Source organism: Mucor mucedo (assembly GCF_025094135.1).
Source record: "Mucor mucedo strain NRRL 3635 chromosome Unknown EV154scaffold_139, whole genome shotgun sequence".
In the NCBI taxonomy this organism is placed as follows: domain Eukaryota; kingdom Fungi; phylum Mucoromycota; class Mucoromycetes; order Mucorales; family Mucoraceae; genus Mucor; species Mucor mucedo.
Window position 1 is genome coordinate 76,873 of NW_026252423.1, and position 23,197 is coordinate 100,069.

At 35.7% G+C, this 23,197-nt stretch overlaps 5 protein-coding genes across 5 annotated transcripts; 1 reads left to right on the plus strand and 4 right to left on the minus strand.

Annotated features, from left to right (window-relative positions):
* Positions 1-65: 65 nt before the first annotated feature.
* Positions 66-1,874, minus strand: EV154DRAFT_429401 (uncharacterized protein; the record flags this gene model as incomplete). The annotated part of the gene is given in 5 exon segments (XM_051596463.1): positions 66-454; positions 549-664; positions 679-1,190; positions 1,268-1,480; positions 1,830-1,874. 5 exon segments carry the CDS (start codon positions 1,872-1,874, stop codon positions 66-68), a joined length of 1,275 nt encoding a protein of 424 aa, XP_051452659.1.
* A 3,155-nt stretch (positions 1,875-5,029) lies between these two features.
* On the plus strand, positions 5,030-6,119 carry EV154DRAFT_568982 (uncharacterized protein; the record flags this gene model as incomplete). The annotated part of the gene is made up of 2 exons (XM_051606106.1): positions 5,030-5,164; positions 5,235-6,119. The coding sequence occupies 2 exons, from the start codon at positions 5,030-5,032 to the stop codon at positions 6,117-6,119; spliced, it is 1,020 nt and encodes a 339-aa protein (XP_051452660.1).
* Positions 6,120-6,142: 23 nt separating this feature from the next.
* On the minus strand, positions 6,143-7,446 carry EV154DRAFT_568983 (uncharacterized protein; the record flags this gene model as incomplete). Its single annotated transcript, XM_051606107.1, has 3 exons — positions 6,143-6,283; positions 6,357-6,603; positions 6,668-7,446. The coding sequence occupies 3 exons, from the start codon at positions 7,444-7,446 to the stop codon at positions 6,143-6,145; spliced, it is 1,167 nt and encodes a 388-aa protein (XP_051452661.1).
* Positions 7,447-7,679: 233 nt separating this feature from the next.
* On the minus strand, positions 7,680-9,136 carry EV154DRAFT_451178 (glycerol-3-phosphate dehydrogenase [NAD+]). The gene is made up of 4 exons (XM_051597238.1): positions 8,997-9,136; positions 8,202-8,923; positions 7,943-8,135; positions 7,680-7,884 (listed from the first exon to the last, which is right to left on the minus strand). The coding sequence occupies exons 1-4, from the start codon at positions 9,041-9,043 to the stop codon at positions 7,788-7,790; spliced, it is 1,059 nt and encodes a 352-aa protein (XP_051452662.1). The 5' UTR covers positions 9,044-9,136; the 3' UTR covers positions 7,680-7,787.
* Positions 9,137-11,283: 2,147 nt separating this feature from the next.
* Positions 11,284-13,192, minus strand: EV154DRAFT_525316 (coth protein-domain-containing protein; the record flags this gene model as incomplete). Its single annotated transcript, XM_051603271.1, has 4 exons — positions 13,151-13,192; positions 12,009-13,089; positions 11,568-11,938; positions 11,284-11,510 (listed from the first exon to the last, which is right to left on the minus strand). Coding segments are annotated over exons 1-4 (1,704 nt in total), but the record flags the coding sequence as incomplete, so codon positions are not given.
* Positions 13,193-23,197: the final 10,005 nt, after the last annotated feature.

Consider the following 23,197-nt stretch of genomic DNA (forward strand, 5'->3'; position numbering starts at 1 on the left):
TAAATGGGGAAAAGAAAAAATGCATGCAGTTAATTTATGTACGATGTATATATCTATATATATACTTATTTTTCTAATCCAGTAGAAAAATCCAGCTTGATGAGAGCAAGTAAAATGTTTTGCAAGACATGAACCATGACGAGCACAAATCCAATGATCATTTCTGGATATCTTTCAAATTCAGATATAGCCTGTTGTGTAATGGAGAAATCAAAGGCCCTTTTAAAAGTCAGCCTCGTGATGAACGCGCTGGTCAGTTCACTGGTCCATATCACCAAAGCCGCAATCACCGTCAAGTTATGGTTATAGGGGCTACCGTCCTGATCATCCATATGGAAATAAGGATAAGCGGCTCGATTGGGACCGAAATGTAAAATATTCACCCAGCAAAGAAATCCCAGCATCGTCGTGTTCTCCGCCAAGTTACGAAGGTAGAAGGATCGCCCAATCTTTTCTCGATACTCCTTGTACGTCAACCGAACCCCGATAAATTTCACAAGGAAGCCATGCACTTGCGTTGTCATAGCAAGGGGGTAATAGATACAGACCCATAGGAACGAGGCCAACTGAACAATGGCAAATTGATCCACCGATCGAAGTCTGGCAAACAAATTTCGATAAAAGATGAAATAAATCATGAAAAAGTAGAGCTTGAATATGCTGGCTAAAGGATGTGACCGAATTTTGCGGTACAGAATATAATCTGTAATGGCATCCATGATATAGATGGCGGCGACCCAACTGTAGACATAAAAGAACGCTTCCAGCGGGGTATGAGGCAAAGTGGCCAGAAAGAAATAGGCATACATTTCACCACCGATCAAGGCCACGAGCGCGACCGCCAAGGCTGTACAGAACCACAAGAATCTGCGATAGGAAGCCGGTGCTCGTAATTTAGGTAGTTCAGTCGGAATCCATCGGATAGAGGGCTTGGGATCAGCCGTCGGCACATTATTCTCGTCTGCTAGTAAAACACCAATCGCACCGCGATGTCGACGGTCCATTCGCTTTCGATGGATAATGAGCAATGCGTTTACTAAAGGCATAGCCATGGTTAAAAATGTAAGGCAAACCCAAAATATCGACTGATTGTGTACCATGGGGATGTAATAAAAAACCACGCCAATGGATTGACTAACCAGCCAAAATAAGGCAAACGTCACTTTGGCTCCTAATCGTTTTGGGTACCACTATTCGAATAAAAATTACAGTTTAGTGTCCGTGGTACAAAACGCAAAATGTAAGAAAAAAAAAAAGGGAAACTTACATTTAAAGCATAAATGCTGAATAATTTGGTAATAAGAAATAATGCCAGTGCATTATACAACCCATAATACCAGAATAAAAAGTACCAGAAATTAATTCGTGTTGGACTTCCATTTCGAACTTGGTTACGGGACGGAAAGATGTAATCCGAATAATCGCAGAGGATGGTTTCACAGTCGTCAAAAGGTATAGGAACCGAACACCAAATAAGCACCTAAATGGGAGAGGGAAAAAAAAAACTTATTGTTTAAATCTCATGTTTTTTTTGTTCCTGCTGTATCTATATTTTTTTTTTCATTACTTTACAAGCATTACTGGTAATATGTTGAGTATGCATGCGCGTTTATAAAAGGATTCTGTCCATTGACTAACTCTGGCAGCTGTAGGTATGATGATTCTGCTTAAAAGGGGTGTCCTTTCATCTGAAACGTCTACGTTTATATGCTGTGCTACTGAATTCGATCGCCATAAATCATCAGAACTATACTGTTATAAAAAAAATGCATGTTTTTTAGAGACTTAATATTTCGTTCATGGAAAGGAGCAATCCTCATCGATCTTACATTCCAAACATCTTCACTATTTCCTTGTTGAAATTGCGGCACCATTATAGAAATGAAAGAAGCTGAAAAAGAAAAGTTATAAAAGTGAAGAAAAAGAGAGATAGAAGAGGGAAAATAAGTAACCAAATATAAAAAGTGCTGCTTTCACAGTTTATTCAAATAAGGAAACTCCGACTCGATATCATTTCTCTCCTTTGCCGCTTGTAGAAGGCATATCAAGATAGGATGGAAACATCAAGATACGTTTATTCACAGGATGATCTACCTGATGTGTCTGGCAGTACCACTAAATCACCCAAAGAAAAAAAAACACAGGCGAAAGTCACTTTGAGTGACGATGGATGCACGGGGCATGAGATGGTGACTTGCAAGTATTTAAAGCAAATACCATGACTAAATAAAGCATCATCTTTTTCTGACGTAAACTGGTTTTATGTCATGGAATAAAACACAAATTCTTTCTACATATTTCCATTCCCCCTCTCCCCCCCCCCATATAAAAATAAAGGCCGAAATTTGACATACATAAGAATAAATGCTGCCTCGCACAAGTGTGTAACTTTTTTCAATGTGTATTTTCCAATAATTACTTGTATTCTGATTTATCGCAGAACATGTGTTATTTTGCTTCTGCTGTAACAAAACACGAATTGGATAGTTTGTATGATAAAGTTTAATTGCACAAACGTAAAAAAAAAAAAGCAATTACTTTATGTTAGTTATAATACAAAAGAATGTACTATCCCATATATATTGATATGCAATTGAGACTGGTTTGTCATTGTTCAGTTTTTGCGACACTTTAAAAGTATAATAGCACGTCAATTCCTTTTTTATGTCGAATACAAATGTCATTACAGAACATGTATCTGAGGGCTGTTCTTTTCCAAGGCGATAACAGGGAGCAAGTAATTACTCGATATGATTTCTTCATTATCACAGCGTCCAATCCAATTGTGTCTTTTTTTTGTTGTGACCTACGTCGAACTTTTTCAAGTTACCATGCACTTTTTTGCTAAACTATCGGTAGTTTAAAATCAATGATATCATGATTGGGCATTTTTTTTAAACACAAAGGAAACTCTCTCATGCAGAAATAAAAAAATTTAAAAATTATTTGTTTTTCTTTTATCTCTCTTTCTGCCTTTTCTATAACTAGTCTCATATGAGATCCGCATATGTATCAAAAAAGTATACTTACAGTGCTTTTACAAATTGAAATCATAAGAAATAACATTTTTTTTTCTTGCTTTGTTTGCTAATTCCTCCCTGTATTATAGAAACTATCGTCTTGATGACAAGTCATCCTTGTACTCGCCAAAAAGAATTACCAAAATGCGCAGTAAACCAGTCTATCCAAAAAATATGGATACGATCATCCAAAGCCTCAAAGACAATATGACAAAAATCACGTACAAGACAGTCGAATGTCTTGGGAAATCCACACAACCCCATGATCAATACGTCTATGATAAACTCTGTCAATCGTTGTATACACCAGTCCTTATACCCAACTTGTCTTTTACCACTGAAAAACAATCTGAATTTATTGATTCATGGCTCCAGTACCATGATTTAGGAATCTGCAGTTTGGATGGCTTTAGTATTCTTTCTGAACAAAATCAGTAATAAAAAAAACAGTGGCCATCTATTTTTTAACTTTTTTTTTACTGTGTAAGGATGAATAATAGTCATATCTTATAAACAAAGCCTTCTGGTTACACTCGGGTGAATAAATTCACGCAATTTATGTCAAACTTTTAGCCTCTCTTTTTCATTGCCTGAGATAGCATAAATGGGATTCTTTTTTTTTTTCAGGCACATTCAAATATCAAAGTACGTAATGTATCCCGTTTGACACCGGTTTAACATGTTTTTATTAAAAAAAACAGAAAGAGAGACGGTAGTAGTAAGATTTGGGGAGTGACATTGTCGCTTCCTGTTATTTGCGAGGGATAACAAGCATCACCTATTTAGGAAATGTTTGCATTTACCACAATACTGTTCTTTCATATTTTCATCTATCCATATGATGATACAATCCCCTACTATCAAAATTGCACCTAAAACTGTTCTTGAAAGCTTCATGAAATAACTTTTTTCAACATATGGGTCATGGAGTCAATGTCACTACCCGTATTTTTAGGGTATGTGGGTATCGTAACAACCAGACAGCTCTTCCATTTTGACGTGATAACAATGATTACTGCTTACTAGTACGTCGGTTGTCCAGTTAGATATAGTACAATCAAAGAACCAAAGTTTTAAGAAACGGGAAAACGTTTGATACTGCAGTTCACACAATGAGCGAAAAAAAAGGGGGGGGGGTCTTCCCGAGATGTAACTCATAACGTTCTAAATGTGGAGTCTGTCATTACGAAGGTTGACTAAATGTAAAGGAGTCAAATAAGGCTCTGTTTAAGTTTCTTTATCTGCACCGAGACAACGTTGACAAAGAGCCCTTTTTACGCATACATAGTCTTGATGTACATGTAAAAAAGGGATATGTAGGTTTGTAAACATGTGTTTTAATTTAAATCGCAATCTAAAATAAAAAATTAAACCTCATTTTGCATGGATATGCGAGCGTTAATCTGTTTTACCTGGTGTCGGGTTATTTTTTTCATGAAAAAGACTGGATGAATCGTTTAAACGCTGTGATACAAAAAAAAAACCTTTTGTATTGTTGCTGTTTATTGTTTTAGCGTAGTAGACAATGGTGCTACTACAAGTGGTGCAATGATAAACAAAATGTATATATATGAATGATTGTCGTACTTGACGGGGGGTAATGAGCCTCCCCTTTTTTTTTTCTTTTTTATTTTTGCTCTTCAGCCACATTTGATTTTTTATCCTTTTTTATTTGTGAATGTAATTTCATTATACTCTATTTAGGATGAACAGACTACATGTATAGAGTTCGATGATTTCTTATATTTCAATAAAACAACTAGTTTCTTTTGATGTAGATGTATTTAAAAGCAATAGAATTGATGTGTCGTTAATTACAATTTTAGTATAATAATATTAACTCAATAAGGAAATTGGGATCTTTGTTGTATATATAGAATCAAGTTGGTAAATATAGGTCTCCTCTCTTTTTTTTTTTATTTTTTTATTTTTCTCTTTGCTTCTCTTCTCTCTTTTTCTTTCTTCTTCTTCTTCAAATGTTGTCTAGCATTAAAATATCATTCTATATCATGACTGCCTTACTGGGCTCTCTGATGACAATGCAACATGGGCTTGTCATCAAGTCATTTCTATCCAAACATTTCATTTACTCTCCTTGGTTTGTTTTATTGACTACTTTTTGTATGATCAGGACAAATAAAAAGGTAACCCAATTTCCTATGATTGGCAATAAGACAATAATAAATGTATCTAAAAAAACTTTATATTTTTTAGCAAGCAAATTTCATTTCATCTGATACAATAAAGGAACTTGTTGTAAATGAAGCTGAAGCCGCGGTTCAAACTTCTCCTCATCCGGCTCATCTTCCACCACAAGCCTGTCCTTCACCACCACAGGAGACCTTTAGCAATGCATCACCGAGTCCGTTAGCATCGGCCAGTCATTCTTCCGAAGACTGTATTTCATCTAATAATTCACCACAGCCCTCGGTACAACACCAAGAGAAACAAGCGGGTAAACAAAACACAAAAACGGACGCAAACACTGAAGAATGGATTGTCGTGACCGAGAAAAAAAAGAAACCAGCTGTGTCTTGCACAAAGAAGATTAAAATCAATAACAACAAACACAAATCAAGAAATATGACAGCTAAAAATGGAAATAATAAGAATACCACACCAAACAAAAGAACGGTTTCACCCGTGCAAACATGTCTTGTCAAGGACGAGCAGGATGATGTACCATTCTTGAGTGATAATGAAAGCATGACCGAATCCATCCAATCCTCATCCTCTTCCTTCTCTTCTTCTGATCTCCAAAATGCACCCAAATATTATTCACCGTTTTCAACAGGCTTTGATCTCTTTCCGCTCTCCAATCAAAAGAAGCTGCCGCAACAACCCTTAGCAACCAATGGCAGACTGGATGAATACCTTTCATCACAACAGGCTCAATGGACACAGAAACAACAAGCATATACCCAAAGGAACTCCATCCTCAACCTGCTGATCCAATCCGATGAAGTCGAAACAACCATTACGCCTACCTGTTTTAAATACTTTGATGATATGATGATGTCCACTTCGTTATATCCAACAAATGATCATGCCTCTTTTCCATCAATCAATAAAAGAGACTGGGATTCATTTTCTCGTTAAAACATAAATATTTTTCTTTTTTTTTATTCGTCTCGTATTTTTTCAAATTCTAATCTTTTCAATGCACGGTCCGCTTCTTTAATACAACTGGCATGTTTGAAATCACGTCCATGTTGACGTGCACTAGCATAGAATTGACTTGCCTTTTCTTTATCCTTTGTTTGCTGTAAAATACACCAAAAGTGTCAGAGCCCCCTATCCCATCCTTACCCTTTTTTTTTTTGTTCTGTGGCTTACCTCAAACAGCATGCCCATATTAAATAACAAGACACCACAGGTTTCATCACAGAGTTCTCCATCCTTATTTTGCTTACGGGTATTGGGATTTTGAGCTAAATCCAATCCGCGTTGACCCCAAATCTTTGCCTCTTCATATTTTCCTAACCCTGAATAAGACTCGGCCAAATTATTCATCAAGACAGCAGATTGACATGATTTCATTCCGTTTAAAGTCAAGGCTCTCAAATACAGGTGAATGGCCAAACTACAATTTCCCCCCATTTTTCGTTAGTCACATCATCTTCCGTCTAAAAAAAAGAAACACTTACTCTGGCTTATTTCTAGAAGAGTAAAAAGCACCCAATGCTTCCATGGCAGCTCCAATATCCGTACTTGTCAACCAAGAGGGCATATGTTCCTCATCAAAGATTAAATCCGAGTTATCTCCATATTCCGATTTGGCCTTTGAACTTGATTTGAGCAAGTGTTCCACAGACCACACATACCACTTTTCCGCCTCCTCATCCTTCTTCATGGCACAAGTGATATCACCCAACTTTTGCGCAATACCCACCGCTTTCTTTTGTTCGGCGGGGGATAACTGTGATAGATCGACAGAGGTGACTTCGGCTAAACTTTGCTCGAGGCCCAGTAAATGACGAATGGCCAATGTCAAGGTGTTGCGCGCTTCTGGTAAACGGCCTAAACGTTCCTGTAGTGCACCTAACTGAATCATGATGCCTGTCAAGGGGGCTCCATTCTTTTCTAACTCGGGCGATGCTAGCGCTAAGGTCAGTGCTTCGTTAAAATATTTCAAGGCGAGCATGGCGTCCTTGTTTTGCTCGTAATAAAGCGCCTTTCTCAGCGCTTGACGAATGGGTACGGGAAACTTTTGAATGTCGGAATTGAGGTATTCATAGAGGCCGACGCCGAGACAGATAAAACTGACACTGATGAGTGCTACAGGTAAAGGTGGGATACGGAAAGGGCGAGGCGGTTGTGCAGGTCGAGTGTTACGACGTGCTGTACTGGCATAACGTTGAACACTCAAACGTGTTGGTAACCGGCTTAAACTTTTTTGAGCGCTGAATATTCTTTGCAGGGACATTTTTGTTTTAATAGGGTAATAAAAAAAAAAGAAAAAGAAAAGAATCCCCCCCCCCCAGCTTTGGGAGAGAAAAGCGGGTTTATGTTTTAATTAGTGTGACGTTTTTCAATCCACGCAGCTAACCCAATTGGAATGAAGTCAAATTCATGCAATTTCTCTCACTTTGTAAAAATTAATGATATGCGTGCTTATCAGAGTGATCTAGTTTACAGAAAATACAAACAGAAAAAGTTACAGTTAATTTGTATTTTATTATGAGGGCGTTATTATTTAAATGAAGAAAAAAAAAAGAGAGAGAAGATGGCGGGTAGGGAATGATGAAATAGATAACGATGAATTTTTTAATCCTTGAACTTGTGTGTACGGAGATCAAGAGCAATACTCTCAGGAGGAGCATTTTCATACATGACCTTGTAAATGGCAGTCATGAGAGGGAAACTAATAGTCTGAATTAGTCACTTATCGGATTGAGGCATGATATACAGAAATAACTTACTCTTTTGTCATGTTTCTTGCAGATAAGAAATGGTTCACTTCTTGTGATGTAGTTGTACCTTGAAGCTTTTGACCGTTCAACATCTCCTTTTCAATCTCTTCAATAGGTCTACCTGATTTAATAAAAGCAGCAGCAACCTTTCTGTTACGACCACCAGCACAAGTAGTGATAAGATCTGCAACACCACAAGATTCTATCAAAAAATAACATTGAAATTAAAAATCCGCTCGGCACTTTTTTTTTCTCTCAAGAAACTTACCAAAGAAGGTCTCTGTGTGAACATCACCAAAGAAGGATTTACCAAACTTTCTCATTTCAACCAATCCTCTACGGATAATGGCAGACTTTGTATTGTTACCATATTCAAGACCATCACAGATACCAGCACCAAGAGCGACAATGTTCTTGAGAGCACCACATACTTGAAGACCTCTGTAATCCGCAATGACATTGATATCGAAATAATCCGTGTGGAAGAGTCTCTGGAAAAGCAAACCATCCTCTGGCACTCTAGAGGCAATTGTACTCTCACCAAATTGTTCCTGGGCTACTTCAGAAGCAATATTAGCACCACTTAAAGCAGCACAATGAATACCCAAAATCTTTTCGATCTCCTCAGAAAAGATAAGCAAGTTGTTGTCCTTGTAATCCAAACCCTTGATTAAAGAAATGGCTCTGCAGTTCTCCTTGGGGATTACATCCTTTAGAGATTCACAAACTCTGTATACAAACTGATGAGGTAAGACAAACACAAGCATGTTGGAACCCTTGACAGCTTCCCTGACGTCGGGAATGGCAACCACGTTTTCACCAATATTAATGCCAGGAAGATATTTCACATTCTCATGCTTCTCATTGATGATATCTGTCAATTTCTTACCATCAATGTCTTCCTCAAAGACCCACATACGCACTTCGCGTTCAAAGAAATCGGGGTGCTTGATGGCGTTTTGTGCGCAGACACGGGCAATAGCAGAACCCCTAAAGAAAAATAAAAATTAACAACTGGGTCCTTTCATGCATACCACTTCTTATAATAAATAGATAAACTTACCAGTTACCGGATCCAATGACAGTAATTCTTTGTTTAGTAGCAGACATAGTATAGTGTATTTTTATTTATATTTAATTTTTTCAAATAAATGAAGAATATAAAAAAAAAAGAAGATTGTTTTAAGATGAGAACCTTATATAGGAAGAGAGACAAAAAAATAAAATTAAACGTCCGGAGAAACTATGGATTAAATTCATTATGAAACCTTGTCTTAGCAGGGACCAGCTAAATGACGTATAGACCAAAAAGATATGTGCTGGATTAATCTGTAGATAAGAAAGTTTGACATTCTTAATTTCTTTTACACTTGCATTGAAGATTGCGCTAAAAAAAAACGAGCGTCTTTTTTTTTTTTACTTCCGAAATCGATGTATATACATATTGATTCGGATCATGATAAGGGTCCTTTTACAGAAGCACAATTTTTTTTTTTTTCATAAATATCACGTATGCATAGATTAATGTAAAAACTCGTAGACAGATGATTCAAAATAGGCCCGCATAGCTTAATTTTTTTTTTTTTTATCCGAGGACGATACGTCATATGGACTGTTGAGATGGACAAGCATAAAGAAAACGTCATTGCATATTACCATAAATGTACATTTTTTAGACTCGAGATTAGTCCCACAACCACACCCCATGCAAGCAATATGTTCCTGTAAATCGGTACACATGGCACTTTTTTTTTATGTACATTTAGGACACATGCGCACAGGTAGTTTTGCGTTTCTAGTAAAATACAGATAAGCAGGACTGTTACCCAAATCACATTTTTTTTTTAAAGAGTCGGTATGATAAATTCGGATTAAGCAGCAGCAAAAAAAAAAAAGAGTGATTTCATTATCATCAAATAGTTACTAGTCGGCGGTTTTTATTAATTCTTGCATTAACCAAATAACGAGAAGATAAAAATGTCGACCCATTTGGTACATTACAGCCAATCGGTAATGGTATATATGGGACATCAAGATATGATGGATTTATTAAACAAGGTTATCTCCATGTCCATATCCCAGTCTTAACAGAAAGCTAATTTACCATTTAAATCTTGATTACAACCCTGGCATGCTTTATTAAGTTTTCCTCTTCAAAAAAAGTCAGGAAAGCCAAGCTACAGGTACAAGGAATTTCCTCTCACTTCTATTTTATACCATGTTATTATTTACGACTTTTTGAATTGATTTATCAAAACCAAAGACTGTAGAAAAATTGCAGTCCGTATCCCCTTCTTTCTCTCTTTTTAGCAATCACTTCAAAGGATTCTGGTGTCAAACTCCCTACATCGTTTTAACAAGCTGGTTACACAACATGCCACAGAAGGAGGGGCGGAGCGTTTACTGATAAACTATATCCAATGGTAAAAAAAAAAACTCCATCTTTCGTCAAATCCGTCTTCTTTTCTTTTTTTGTCATCGTATACATCTCTGTTAAGCAAAATCTGGGTTTATTCTTACACCATGATGCCGGCAGGATTATTGTTTTTTCTCAAGCTTACAATTAGCCATCAGTGCGCGCCTCCCTTTTGAAATTTCCTTTTTGAGATCTTTACAGGCGTGCGGAATATGAATTCTGTACACATTACCATATATCTACGTAGTAAGCACTATATTTAAATACCTTTGATGGCATAAATGATACGACCAAGTTGGCTTTGGGTCAAAAGTAAGTTTGAATTGGTTGTTACCCAGTTAATCATATCGAGACTTTCTTATCCACTGTGTATTCAGGTTCATCATTTAACCTCTCACGTAGGATTCTACCCTTCCAGATCGGAAAAATACATTGTTCAGAATGACATCAGTGTATACGTAGAACGCAATGCTTTTTTTTTTTTTTTTTTTTTACTTTATCAAATACGTTGTCGGATTTCCAAAGGTCCACAATTCACTTTTGTTTGTTTAAAATCAATTCAAATGAATGCAGAGACTCTTTCTGGTTTATGAAGATAAAAGTAGCCAAGGGTTCGTTGTAGTAGAATGGCCCCAAAATAACGTAGGTAATACATCACTCTGTCAAAAGCAGAGGTAAATAGGGATATGGTTGCTCATTAAAAGTTGCTTATCCCTCATTCCTTAACTTAACCCAGTTTAATGATTTTTACCTTCAACAAGAAATCTTATTTAATATTAAATAATGTTATTTTTATTTTTATTTTCAAGTTCACGATTGAGAAAGAGAAACTCGATCAGAATAGTCATGTCTAAAGGCAATCTTTGAAGGAAAATGAAGGAAGGGCTTAATTTTTATTTAATGTTTATTTCATAAGAAGGAAAAAAAAAGTGAATGTTTATTGCGCTGATGCCAATTGAGACAAAAACGTTGCTGTATTTTGATGAATCACCAAAAACCACTGTTTAAGACTCATATACGTCAAAGTTTCCGAATCAAGATTGTTAATTGCTTCATCGACGGGAATTCTTTTTAAAACGCGTTGAGTAGCATCCCAAATGATAGGATTATTTTTGAAATCCTCAGGGATATTTTGTTTCAGGTTATCAAAAGTATCTTGTGCTAAAGAATGAGTTAGTTATTTAATGCAACGAAACATTTGGATGTAATGGACTTTACCAACTCCGGGTAATGTTCTGTCCCATGCAACGTCTTCTTGGAGCATATTAGCAAGGTCGTCAATGCGTGGTCTAACAACATCAATGTTAAATAGCTTTTCGTTCAATTCTTGAAGAATATTGACAAATCGGTCCTTGAATTCTGGCACGAGCATAATTCGTTTAATCAAGGGTCGTTGATCCCAGCCCAAGACAGCTGAATAATTACCAGACGACAATTGGGAGACGTTTGCGAGAGTGTTACCAAGACAAAAATCAAGATCATGAGGGATGTAAATGTACTGCTGCGTCTTGGGATTCTGATAAATGAAAAAGTTGTTGTTGTTGCTAATGTAACCATCGGAATAGCCACCCAAAATCTCAATGGCCATGCTAGATTGTTAAGTTGAAGATTAGTAACAAATCATACATTGTAAAAAAAAAAAGAATAGGTTACACTTACGAACGAAGAAATGCTTCAGTATCCATCATCTTATTCCAAACAGTGACGGCATCAGATGTGTTAACAGGAGCTTCGGCAATAAATTTTGTGAAATCCATCAAAGGCTGGAAATTATCCTTGGATTCGCCATTTGCTTCTTCCTTGACTTTATATTGACCACCTGCATATGCCGTGATATTGTTCTCATAATAAGCTAAATCAGAAGTATCTCCGGCAGATGAAGGCGCACCGGTTCCTTGATAAAGATAACCATTTTTATAAGAAGAATCGCCACCAGCAAATTCATTGGCCAACCATGGATTTTGAAAAGCTTCAACAAGACCAAATAAACCAAGCTCTCGATCATTCATAAACACACGAACATAAGAAAATTCAGTAGAGGCTACACCGACCGAAGACAAGATATCATAACCCATTTGTTCCCGTACATAAGAAGGATCAAAACCCAGACCACGAAGTTTGATGCGTCGATAACCAAACAAAGATTCCTTCTTTTGAATTTTCAAGATATAAGACAACTTGGCCAACAAATTGCTACTACGGCCAGATAATGAGAGTTCAACATTTTTGAATTGAAATGCGTCTTCTAAGGAAACGTAAGAAACTGTTGTATTCACGGTGACAGGATCAGCTTCGGAACTATGATGCATCAAGTCCAATGCCGTTTGGTTAGCAATAAAATGAATGGTAGGGATCTCGTCATCCTTATGTAATGAGGAAACCACGCGATCTCTTGGGCTGGTAGCAGAATAGACCTGAGGTATACGAGCATTGGAGTGCTTGTTCCAGGTACGATTAAAAAATTCATGCGGCGTGCTTTCAATGGCTTGAGGAGAACGTAAAAATGGTTCCAATAATTGCTCCCCAGTGCTGTTGGCTGTTTTGGCATATCGATATCCTGACTTTGGAATGGGAGCCTCTCCTGAAAAAATAATAGGGTAGGTCGAATTCGACTTCAACGGATAAGCAACATCGTCTACTACAACAGACATAGAAGTATAGAGATTTTGGTTCAAAGTAGCAATTACTTTGTAATCCATCATTTGAGCATGACTGGTGCCAGCAAAAAGTAAAAGAATAGCTAAAATATACACGTTAGCCTATAACTTGTTTTTTGTATAAATAAATGGAAAGCAACTTACAAGATGTGATTGCGATGAGTTTTGAATGAATCATAATTGTTTATGGAGAGAGTTAAAAAAAAATAACAGCACATTTGTCGATCCTTTATATATACTTTAAAGATTCTAGAAAAAACAGTAAAACGACTGCGCTCACAGTTGTTGAGATGTAACAATGGAAGGACCGGATCTTGGCGTTATATGCTACCTTGTTAAGTAGGCATTGTTGTTATTTTACTACAGGCTATTAGTCTTTATTGATAAAATCCACATTGTTAAGCTTAATAAAAGATAATCATGTACTGTATGTACCTGTTGATTTGCTTCTCAAAAAAAGTGAAGTAATGCTTCATTGTATTCTTTGCTATGAAAAATCATACTTTGAATAAAGTTTAAAAATAGATGTTACCGTTTGGACTGAAATTACAAAATGTACAGAAGTAGGATTAGGTGGAACCAAACTATACAAACACTTCTCGCCAAGATTTCGTGTATCCCTATCACGTTAAATTCATATGGCACGTATTCTTGTTCTATCGATATCTTTGGGTTTTCTTAAAAAAGGGATGGCAAACCTGTCCTCTTTTTACTCTTTCTGCCAAAAAAAAAAAAAGGGTTTAAAAATAAAGTGAGTATTCGTTTATCTGATTATGTAAATTATTAGGCTTGTGTTATGTCTTATGATCGGATTTCTTTGTAACACTATTTGGAGTATATTTTTTTTTCCCGAGACGTGATGGTTCCACAAAATAAACCAGCCTTTAATAAATGGTAAATGAAAAATATCATTAATCTGGTACATGCCTCTAAAAACTGGGTTTTTCATAGCTGTATAAATGCACAATAATGTTAAAAAGACCTTTTGATTATCACAATAACGACAGCAACTTATACTGATCAGTCATTATAATAAAAATGTCAGGTTTCGATCAAACAAATTTAGATAATCCTGTCATACTTTTTATCATAATCGCCATGACGTATGATGAACAATGAAAGACAATACTATATTTAGAAATAAGGTGTGCTATTAAGGTTTTTCTGGGTCTATATCAAGGGTAGAACGTCAATGTAAATCCTTGGCCCCGAAAATATACAAGCATTTCTTAATATAATAATTACTCAAAAATCTTGCACTCACTGCGAAACATAAATTTTACTCTTGCGCATTTTGTAGCTTCAAAAACACCAAACCAACCTGAAGACTTGGTATACATGGACGGGCTATTGTATGTGTAACCACCTAAGAGGAAACGTTCGTCCCGAGAAACAGCACAATCAGTAAAATATATAGCTAAAATACATGGGTGACAGGGATAATTTTTACGAAACAATCTGTATAATTTGAGAGAAAGTAAAAGATTTAATTAAAGTCGAAAGCCCAAGAGAATTTTAACCATAGTATGTCATTATTTTTTAGTTTCTAAATGTTTATAAGCTTTTCTTAAGGACAGCCAAAATGCACGTAGTCACAGCGTACGATCTGTGATTTGGCTGTTCTTTGGGCCAGAAAACAAGAATATATAATTTAGAACAATGTGATAATTACGAATAAAAATATTAATGATTCATACTTTTTTTTGACAATTTTATCAGCACTCTTTTGTCTTATAGCCCGTTTAATCTTAATATTACGCAGGAATATCAAGGTAAAGTCCAAAGGAGAAGCTGAGAGTAAGCTATAACACACATATACCGGTTTATACCATGTTGATTGTGGCGAATTTGTATCTATTTTAAGTTGTTAAGTTACATTGACCTTTTGGTGTCATAATCCCAATATTACGACTATGGGCTCCCTGGCTATCCCTAAGAAACATGACATGATTAGGCGGTTTTTTAGGAATTGGGGTATCTGTGTGTAGCTTAACCAAGTGACTTCAAAACCATTTAGATAAGTGGGGAAGAGTATGCTGTTTCTTTATGCTTTAGATTCTTTTAAATATTTTTTGTCTGACATGGAAGGGTCAAGCGAATGTGATTTTATGTGTGATCGTGCAGACAAAAGAAAGAACGAAATATGTAAGCAATGTATACCTCTACAAGCCATTATGTCATATACAAACATAATTTATAGCGACAGAAGTGAAAGTCGTATCCAATGACTTGGTTTAGAATGTCAGCTGCAACATAATCTTTAAGACACGTCAATTATCCGGCTAACGAGTGTGTTAAATGAAGTATGCTGTATCGCGAGGTATGAACGTTAATATTAAGCGTAAAAAAAATCTATGTGACAGTCAGTTTCTCGACATTTGAATATTTCTGTTGGAACAATGAAAAGCATGGAGGCGGAACTGATATCATGTCTGAGTGGCTTCGATAATAGCACATGCGAATGATTTGATACGCAAAGAATACAGTATCCGCTCGATTTAAGAGTGATCAAAAATTTCCAAAATCTCCATCTTAAATAGAAAATAGCTTTAAATCGAAAAGCAAGACTATTGTAGACAAACGTCACCAAAGCCAATATTCCCATAAAATATGATCATTACTGCCAAAACATTTCTTTTGCTTGGACATTAAACACATTTGGTCAAAAAGTTTGAAAAAAGACAAAAATACAGTGACATACCGTTCGATTTTAAGGGTATGGTGAAATGGGATCTCACGCTTTAAAAGAATAGTGATTTAGTGGTGTTAATGGTGGGGACTGAAGCTGTTTTTCCAAAAATCTACTCTTAAATCGAGCACCGTTAAATCGAGCGGCTACTGTAAAGCACTAGGCTTGGGTATATTTTATTTATTTTTCTAATTCTATATCTATGTCTACTTCTATATCTACTTCCATGTCTATGTCCATGTCTATTCTTATTTATAAAGCACCAGCATTGATGTCTTTACAGAATATATTATATACATGTAGCACAAGTCTTGAAAACATTTACAGTTTTGATGGTATTTACAGTCTTGAAGGTATTCAAAGGGTTACAGGTGTTTGCAATCTTAAAGGTATTTACAGTCATGGAAATATTTACAGGTATGACAGTACTTGCAGGGTATATTATGTGATGTATATAACACCAGGCTTTGAGAATTTGGGGGTATTTTTTAAATGTAAAGCGTATAAAGAAAAGAGAGTATGTTTCAAGGAACAACGATGTATGTTACGTGTAAAGGGTATATACCATAAAGGGTATCCTTTTAAAAGGGTATATGGTGGAAAGGGTACATACTAGCACCAAGCTGAAATAATGCCTTTAATGGACATGATCTATCAAAAAAAGTCTATGAGAAGAAAAGAAAAACGCAGCCACGTTGTCATGCTCGATGATTAATTAGATCAGTAAACGTTGCATATGAATTATGCTTTACCCAAACTAGTGGTTTGTACTACTTTGAATTTTGTCATAAACAAAAAAAATAAAATAAAAACCTTAAGAGGCTTTTTTAAGACCCCCCATATATAAGCGATACGCTTTAATAAGGGCTTGACTACATAATAGAAGAAAGAGTTGAGGACATTTTTAGATTCTTCAGATATAATGAAGAGCATGACATTTTGTGTTTTTTTTTTTTTTTTTTTTTTGCATCACCAGACAAAACTCCGAAAAGTTAATCCCACTCTCTTTCGTGGGTGACTTTTTTGCCCTTTTCTCCTTACTGAAATTAACACAACAAGACACCTCACTTTGCAAAACTAATGCTGTAAGTTTTTAGTCTGGCTAATTACAAGACGCTTGTAGACCTTTGTATTAGCACATAAGCAAGGCTTGACTTTATTCAGGCCGAAAAAGGCAATGACAAGGAACATGGCAATGTCCACTTTATTCGAAACAGCCATAGAAAATATGGAGGATAATGACAACACATCTTTTGAAGAAGGTAGTTTTAAGGGTATGGTTGTTTATATTTCTTACTGACCCCTTTTCTCAGATTCAGCAACCCTGACTTCATTCCAACTGAGTTTTTGGCTTTACATATGTATTTCATTATATTCTTTTTTTTTACGTAAACACTTGACCGAAGAAGCCTGTAGATATGGATGATTCATGTTCAACGTTAATCTGGAAACTAAAAACCGTTGCTACCACCCATTTTACGCCGATACGTTTGTAGCTTGGTGTCATCATGCATTGAGAAGGCAACATGATATCAAAAAGTAGGCCAGCTGTACATTATGTTATACTCTTCACCTAGCCGGCAATGCTGATAAAAAAGCTGTTTTGTCTGAAACACTTGCTCTGTAGTTGGATCTCATTCTCGATTAACACGATGCAACAGGATGTCTTTTGATGACAATACCAGTAAATGAGCTGCATCCCAAACGATCGTCTTTTTTTATTATTCAACTAGTTCGACATTTGAAATCCAAAGATTGTATGGATAATACCAAGCAGAGGTCCCAACAAAAAGGTTAATCCAGATGCAATGTATGACATTCATGATGAAAGTATATGGAGACAGTGAAGGACAAATTCTATCTTTTATCAACCAATCTGATTAAAATTTGATGTTGACTAGTCAGCGTGCACTTTGCTAATGGAAATACGAAACACGAGGAATTTAGTTTGCAAGACTTATGAAAAGAATTCTTATTTGCACCCTCTTGTGGATGAATGGATTTTGTTGGAAAATGACGTTCAAAACCAGATAGAAATGGATGAAATTGACACCGTCCAAGGGGCCCATATCATGATCTCCTTCGACCTACCGGCAGCAAGAACAGTGACTGCAAAAAAAAAAAAAAAAACTCTTCCAAACTCAATAAATGAATTCAACAAATGAACGCATATATTTAAACTATTCCCTAGTCAGCCTTCCCAAGTGGATTTTTACCACGTGATGACATTTGGGATTACCTTCAATTCAATTACATATTTAAAGAATGGTAATATTTGGAGGATGAGAGCAGTGAACAACAGATTGATGCCAGTTATAGTCTATCATATCTAGATCTGATCGAGTTTATTGTATGCGACATGTAATACAGCACATTCATTTTAACCACCAATACCATGATGAGAGGGATCAGGAAATGGGAAAAAACGTACGAATAGGCGGATTTTGTGCATAAAAAAAAATGGTTAAGTTGAACGAGGGTGTGTCATGGCATGTTTTGTACAGTAATAAAAATCATAAAGTGTCTGACGGCAACTCCAGAATTACTACTCTTGGAGAAAGCTAAATGATCGTTATTTTTCAACATGTGTTTCCAAAGTAATTTTTATGAAAAATAATATAAAAATAGAGCTGGTTTTGAGAATATAGAAAAATTTCTTATTGGGAAAGGATGCTCCTGATGTGAAAAAAGTAGGTTCAGGGCATTCACAGCGGAGGTGCTTTCAGATTGGAAACCATGAGTTTTCACCTAGTGGTGATGCTATTTTTAACATCCAAATGGGATAAAAAACATTTTGCTGCTGTTGATTACCCGAACACTCTTACATATCATAACGAAAATAACAAAAAATAGTTACATAAACATGCATACAAAATTAAACGAAAAGAAAATAAGGTTCCGTCCCCGTTATTCATTTAAACCACTTTTAGAACCGCTGCTGTGGACCACTTCATACATTTAGCACCTCAGCTGTAGATGCCCTTGAGGGTCCGTAATAAAAAAAAACTCTTTTCAAATGGACATTCTGCCAGCACATTTCTTAACTAAACAAAACAAAAAAAGATGGCAAAAGCTGAATTTATGTCCTCTAAAGCCATCAGTAATCGTATGCAGTTAAGTTTCGATGGCCACACTTGATCATGTAGAAACAGGACCTGATTTTATTTTTCTGTCTAATCCAAAGGTCTTCAAAAGTCACGATTCGATTGTCAAGCTTTTGAACGTCCATGCAGAGACTAAAACAGTTTTAATCATCAAGTCCGAATCTCACCAATGTCGAATGCTCCTTGTTGCTGCTATTCCAGGTTGCTACGTTCACAACTTTTCAAACGTCTTAATAGGAACTTCTCACTTTACTCTCACGTAGACATGGCATAAAACGCGTGTTTGACAGTGTTGTAGCCAATAATTATTTGGCTTGCTGTTACATATGATAAGGTCTTTCCTTTAAAATACTCTTCACCTAAATTTAGGGTCTATCTTGTAATTGATATTAAGTGGTATTTCCTCCGCTTTTTGTCGCTGTTTGTTGCCTATTGTAACTTATTCAATCACTACATCTTCTTACATAAACCCGTTGTACACTCTTTATTCTTTTACATCTAAGAACTATACTCTCTTCTCATCTCGCACTGTCTTATTATCGGTTGACATTTATGTGTTATGTCCATATATTTTATCGTCTAATATCACTTCAGGCCTAACCTTAATAAATAATAAAACTAAGATGTCAACTAAAAGTCTGGTGCCCTTTTTTAAATCTAGCGCTAAATCAACAGTAAGAATATAAAGCATTGTGATTGGCGGATTATTTTTTGATTTCCCTACAGACCCCCGCTATAAATCCCGAATGACAAGTCACAAATTCAGTCTCATCATTTTCACATGCAAATAAAAAAAAAAAGTCCCAAATTTTTTCCAGAATGTACCACAATTTCATGCAAAAAAGATATAAAAAGGCACATTTTTTTTCATCCAAATTTTTTTTCTCTCTTTAATCAAAAACGGCAGCAATGTCTGATATAGTTGGTCTCGTATTCCCACCTGGTCATTTGCTGGACGATGTGCTGGTTATATTGAGCGGCGTTGTCAGTTTTTTTCCCAGGGCTTGCGCGCGGAGAACTGGGTTTTTTTAATATTATATTTATGAAAATGAAAATGAAAAAAAAAAATATTAACTGAAATACTGAAACAACATTCTTTTTTGTTTATCTTTGTTCATGTGCTATTTCGTCGCGCGTGTAACATCAATTTAGCGCCATGATCACGATTAAATCATGACGTAATTGTCTGAGTTGTGTGAGTAAATTTTAAGTCTTTTTTATCATTTTGAAAAACACCTCCGTCTAATGTTTTTATAATCTAAGCTTTTCACCCGAGATGCCTTCAAGCGGACAAATTCTTGTAAACCTGAATTTTACTGAGACAAAAAAAAGAGGGGGGCGGGGTCAAAAAAAGACGACGTCTGAAAGGAAAAGTGACAGTGAACATGCGAAATCATTTTTATTTACTTTTCCCCTTCTCTTGATGTTGCAATTATTTTTCGCAATCTTTAACATGAACACATTGTCAGAACCAGCACTTGCTTTAATTAACGGCTTTCGCTTAACAGAACCTAATGCTTACTCAAATCACATGGGATGAAGGCAGCATGAGTACTTTCTTTTATATATATATATATATATATATATTAACAACATTGTACTTACTTAATATATCTACAGTTTCCCAGCCTTTTCGCTTTTCTTTCTTCTCCAGTGAGGAAGCCAAGCACATAAAGAAACTTGGTTACCCTTCTGCCACAGGGGAAAAGAATAGTTTCCTCATAGTTGACCAATGAAGACAAGGTGAAGCATGCTTGAGTAAAAATATTAATTTTACATGTTCTTTTGAAGATCACAATTATCTTATGCTCTTTAAAAACTCACTTGGCATACGATTATTGAAGAATACATTGAATTATTAAGTAAAGGAAAGGCCATGTTGGGGCTTTAGCCTTACTTAAAAACGAAGTGATACCTTCAAGTCCAACAGAATTCGTGACAAGAAACTCGACTGCAAGAGTAATTAAGGAATGAGACGTAAGTAGTGTTCGAACATTTCGAGCTTGCACCGATCTTGCGCCAGTTCGAACGAAGCTCGAACCGAGTTTTTGTACTCGAGCTTGCGCCACTTTTTTTGGGTTCGAGCGAGCTTCGAGCGAGCATCGATCGAAGCTCGCTCGGCTAAAATGTCGATAGTAGTCACTTTAAAGTTAAGGTCCTTGAAAGACTAGTGAAAGCATTTCTCCTTGATTTTACTCTTTTCTTCCCTTTATCATTTTTTTCTCTAATAATTCCAACTAAAATGCTTTAAACTTTTATTTAATTGTACAACCAACAAACACATTTATTATAGGATATGATACAGTATTGCACACTAAACCCAACTAAGCCGAATTTTTACAGCAACCATAATAACATGACGTAGCAGAGTTGATTTAAACTTTCATGTTCACAAATCCAACTGTATTATATTTATAGATTCAGTGATAGTTTGATTTAAGTGTCCGAATTTGGTGTTAAGGCTGGTGAAAAAAAAAGTTTTTTTTTTCTTTTTCGTTTAACTTTCTAATCATGACACATGTTCGAATGCAATTCTATTGAAAACTTTGAAAACTGTAGCAACAGTTTTTTACAATACTTACAATAGCAGTTCCAACTTAGAGTTTAGAACGAAATTATTTCGCAATTGCAGAAATGTAACAAAACAATAACATTCTCGGTTTATGGAAGAATTGTCAATGATGGCGTACAAGCACAGAAAGTACAACTGTTACAACCAAAAACTTCTCTATTATTAAATATTCTGTCAAGTTATTTATAGCTTTTGGAGTGAAAATAGATACTTGTTATTGCATAAAGATTGGAAATAACACAACAATCAGAACCATAGAAAACGTATATAAAGGGAAGTGTAAAGCTTATGTCTTTTTCGCATTATATTCTAAACTTAATTTCAGTACACATGTACCGTAACCAATTAACTGGAAACTCTGACCTATCAATCAGTGATATGAGCTATCTTTTAAGTCTTGAAAATAGCACTGGTGAGAATGATCTGTCTGTAATTACTGATCGTCAAGATGATCAAGCTTTTTCGATTCCTGCTTTGTTATCCAATGTCAGCCAGCAATCTGATGATTTAGTTTTAATTCAATCCAGATACTTGAAAGGCGACGAGGCTAGTCTGTACAAGAAAAAAAAATCTGGAGCTTTTATCCAGTGTCCATTACTTCCCAACTCCTGGTGTATCAATTCCAAGCAGACGAAAGGATTCCAGCTACGTACATCAGTATGGCCACTCAATCAAAGTTAAAGATTCTAGTAACAAGACATTTTATATGTGCAATTTTGATGGTACCCATGGATGTCATAAGCATTACGAGTCCAAAGACTCGAATACCTCTGCAATTAGAAGACATTTAGAGGATGTTCATGGTCTTACCAAGACGACAGGTAATGAACTTTTTTAATTTTGCCTACTATTTAATACTTACATTAATATTCAGCTGCTTTAACTCAAGCATCTACAACAACATCAATTGTTTCATTCTTGTCCCCTATTCAAAAGCCTATCGACAGATTTATTTTCCAGGAGAAACCCATCAATTTTATAATCCATCAAAGATTGCCGTTCAACGTAGTAGACAATAATGATTTTCAAGAGTTATTAAACACGTGTCAAAAAGCAACAAACCCAACAACCGTAAGTCTCCCATCAGGCAAAACTGTAAAGACACTTAGTTATTTCGAAGAGATACCTGGAAGAAAAAATGATGATCAGACAAATTTTACAAAATCAACAGTCAATTTCTTTCTCCACCGACATGTGGACATCTTCAAGTGGACAGGATTACATGGGTCTTGTTGTGTTTCGAGGTAAGTAAAATTATAAGGCAGTATGTGAATAATTTGAGACTGTTTATAAGATTGTCTTTATTATGAAATAAAATGAACAAGTATTTATATAAAAAAGACTATCTGCTGTACCACTATCTTTAGTGTATCTTTGAAGTTGTTATCATTTTCCCAGTGTGTATCCTGTTAGCTTTAACTGCTTATTTTGTAAATATGTTACACTTGGAATTACTGTCATCTTAGACACATTGTACTTCCATATCTTTAGTAAGCCTTTGTCACTGTGTTCTTGTAACCTTGTGATATGATAGTACTAACTATCTATATTGGGTAATTGATTCCTTAATCATTCTTAATGTATTGATGTCATAGATATAGGTTTATTTAATGTAGCAACAATATAGCAGATCACCACAGGTCTAGTTGCTCATTATGTTAATGCAAATTGGGAGCATAAGTCAGTTGTTATTGGGCTAGAAGCACCTAGTGAGGCACATACTGGCGAACATTTGACTGCCTTGTTTTTGAGGGTTCTTGATGATTACAATATCCGGTCGAAGCTTGCATTCATTGTTTGTGATAACGGATCAAATAACTTAACGA

Excerpts from the sequence above, each read along its gene's own strand:
- EV154DRAFT_451178 (XM_051597238.1), bottom strand. The coding sequence starts at position 9,043 with ATGTCTGCTACTAAACAAAGAATTACTGTCATTGGATCCGGTAACTG. Across the intron at positions 8,924-8,996 it reads GTCATTGGATCCGGTAACTG|GGGTTCTGCTATTGCCCGTG; the intron begins GTAAGTTTATCT and ends ATTTTTCTTTAG. Across the intron at positions 8,136-8,201 it reads TCACACAGAGACCTTCTTTG|AATCTTGTGGTGTTGCAGAT; the intron begins GTAAGTTTCTTG and ends ATTTTTTGATAG.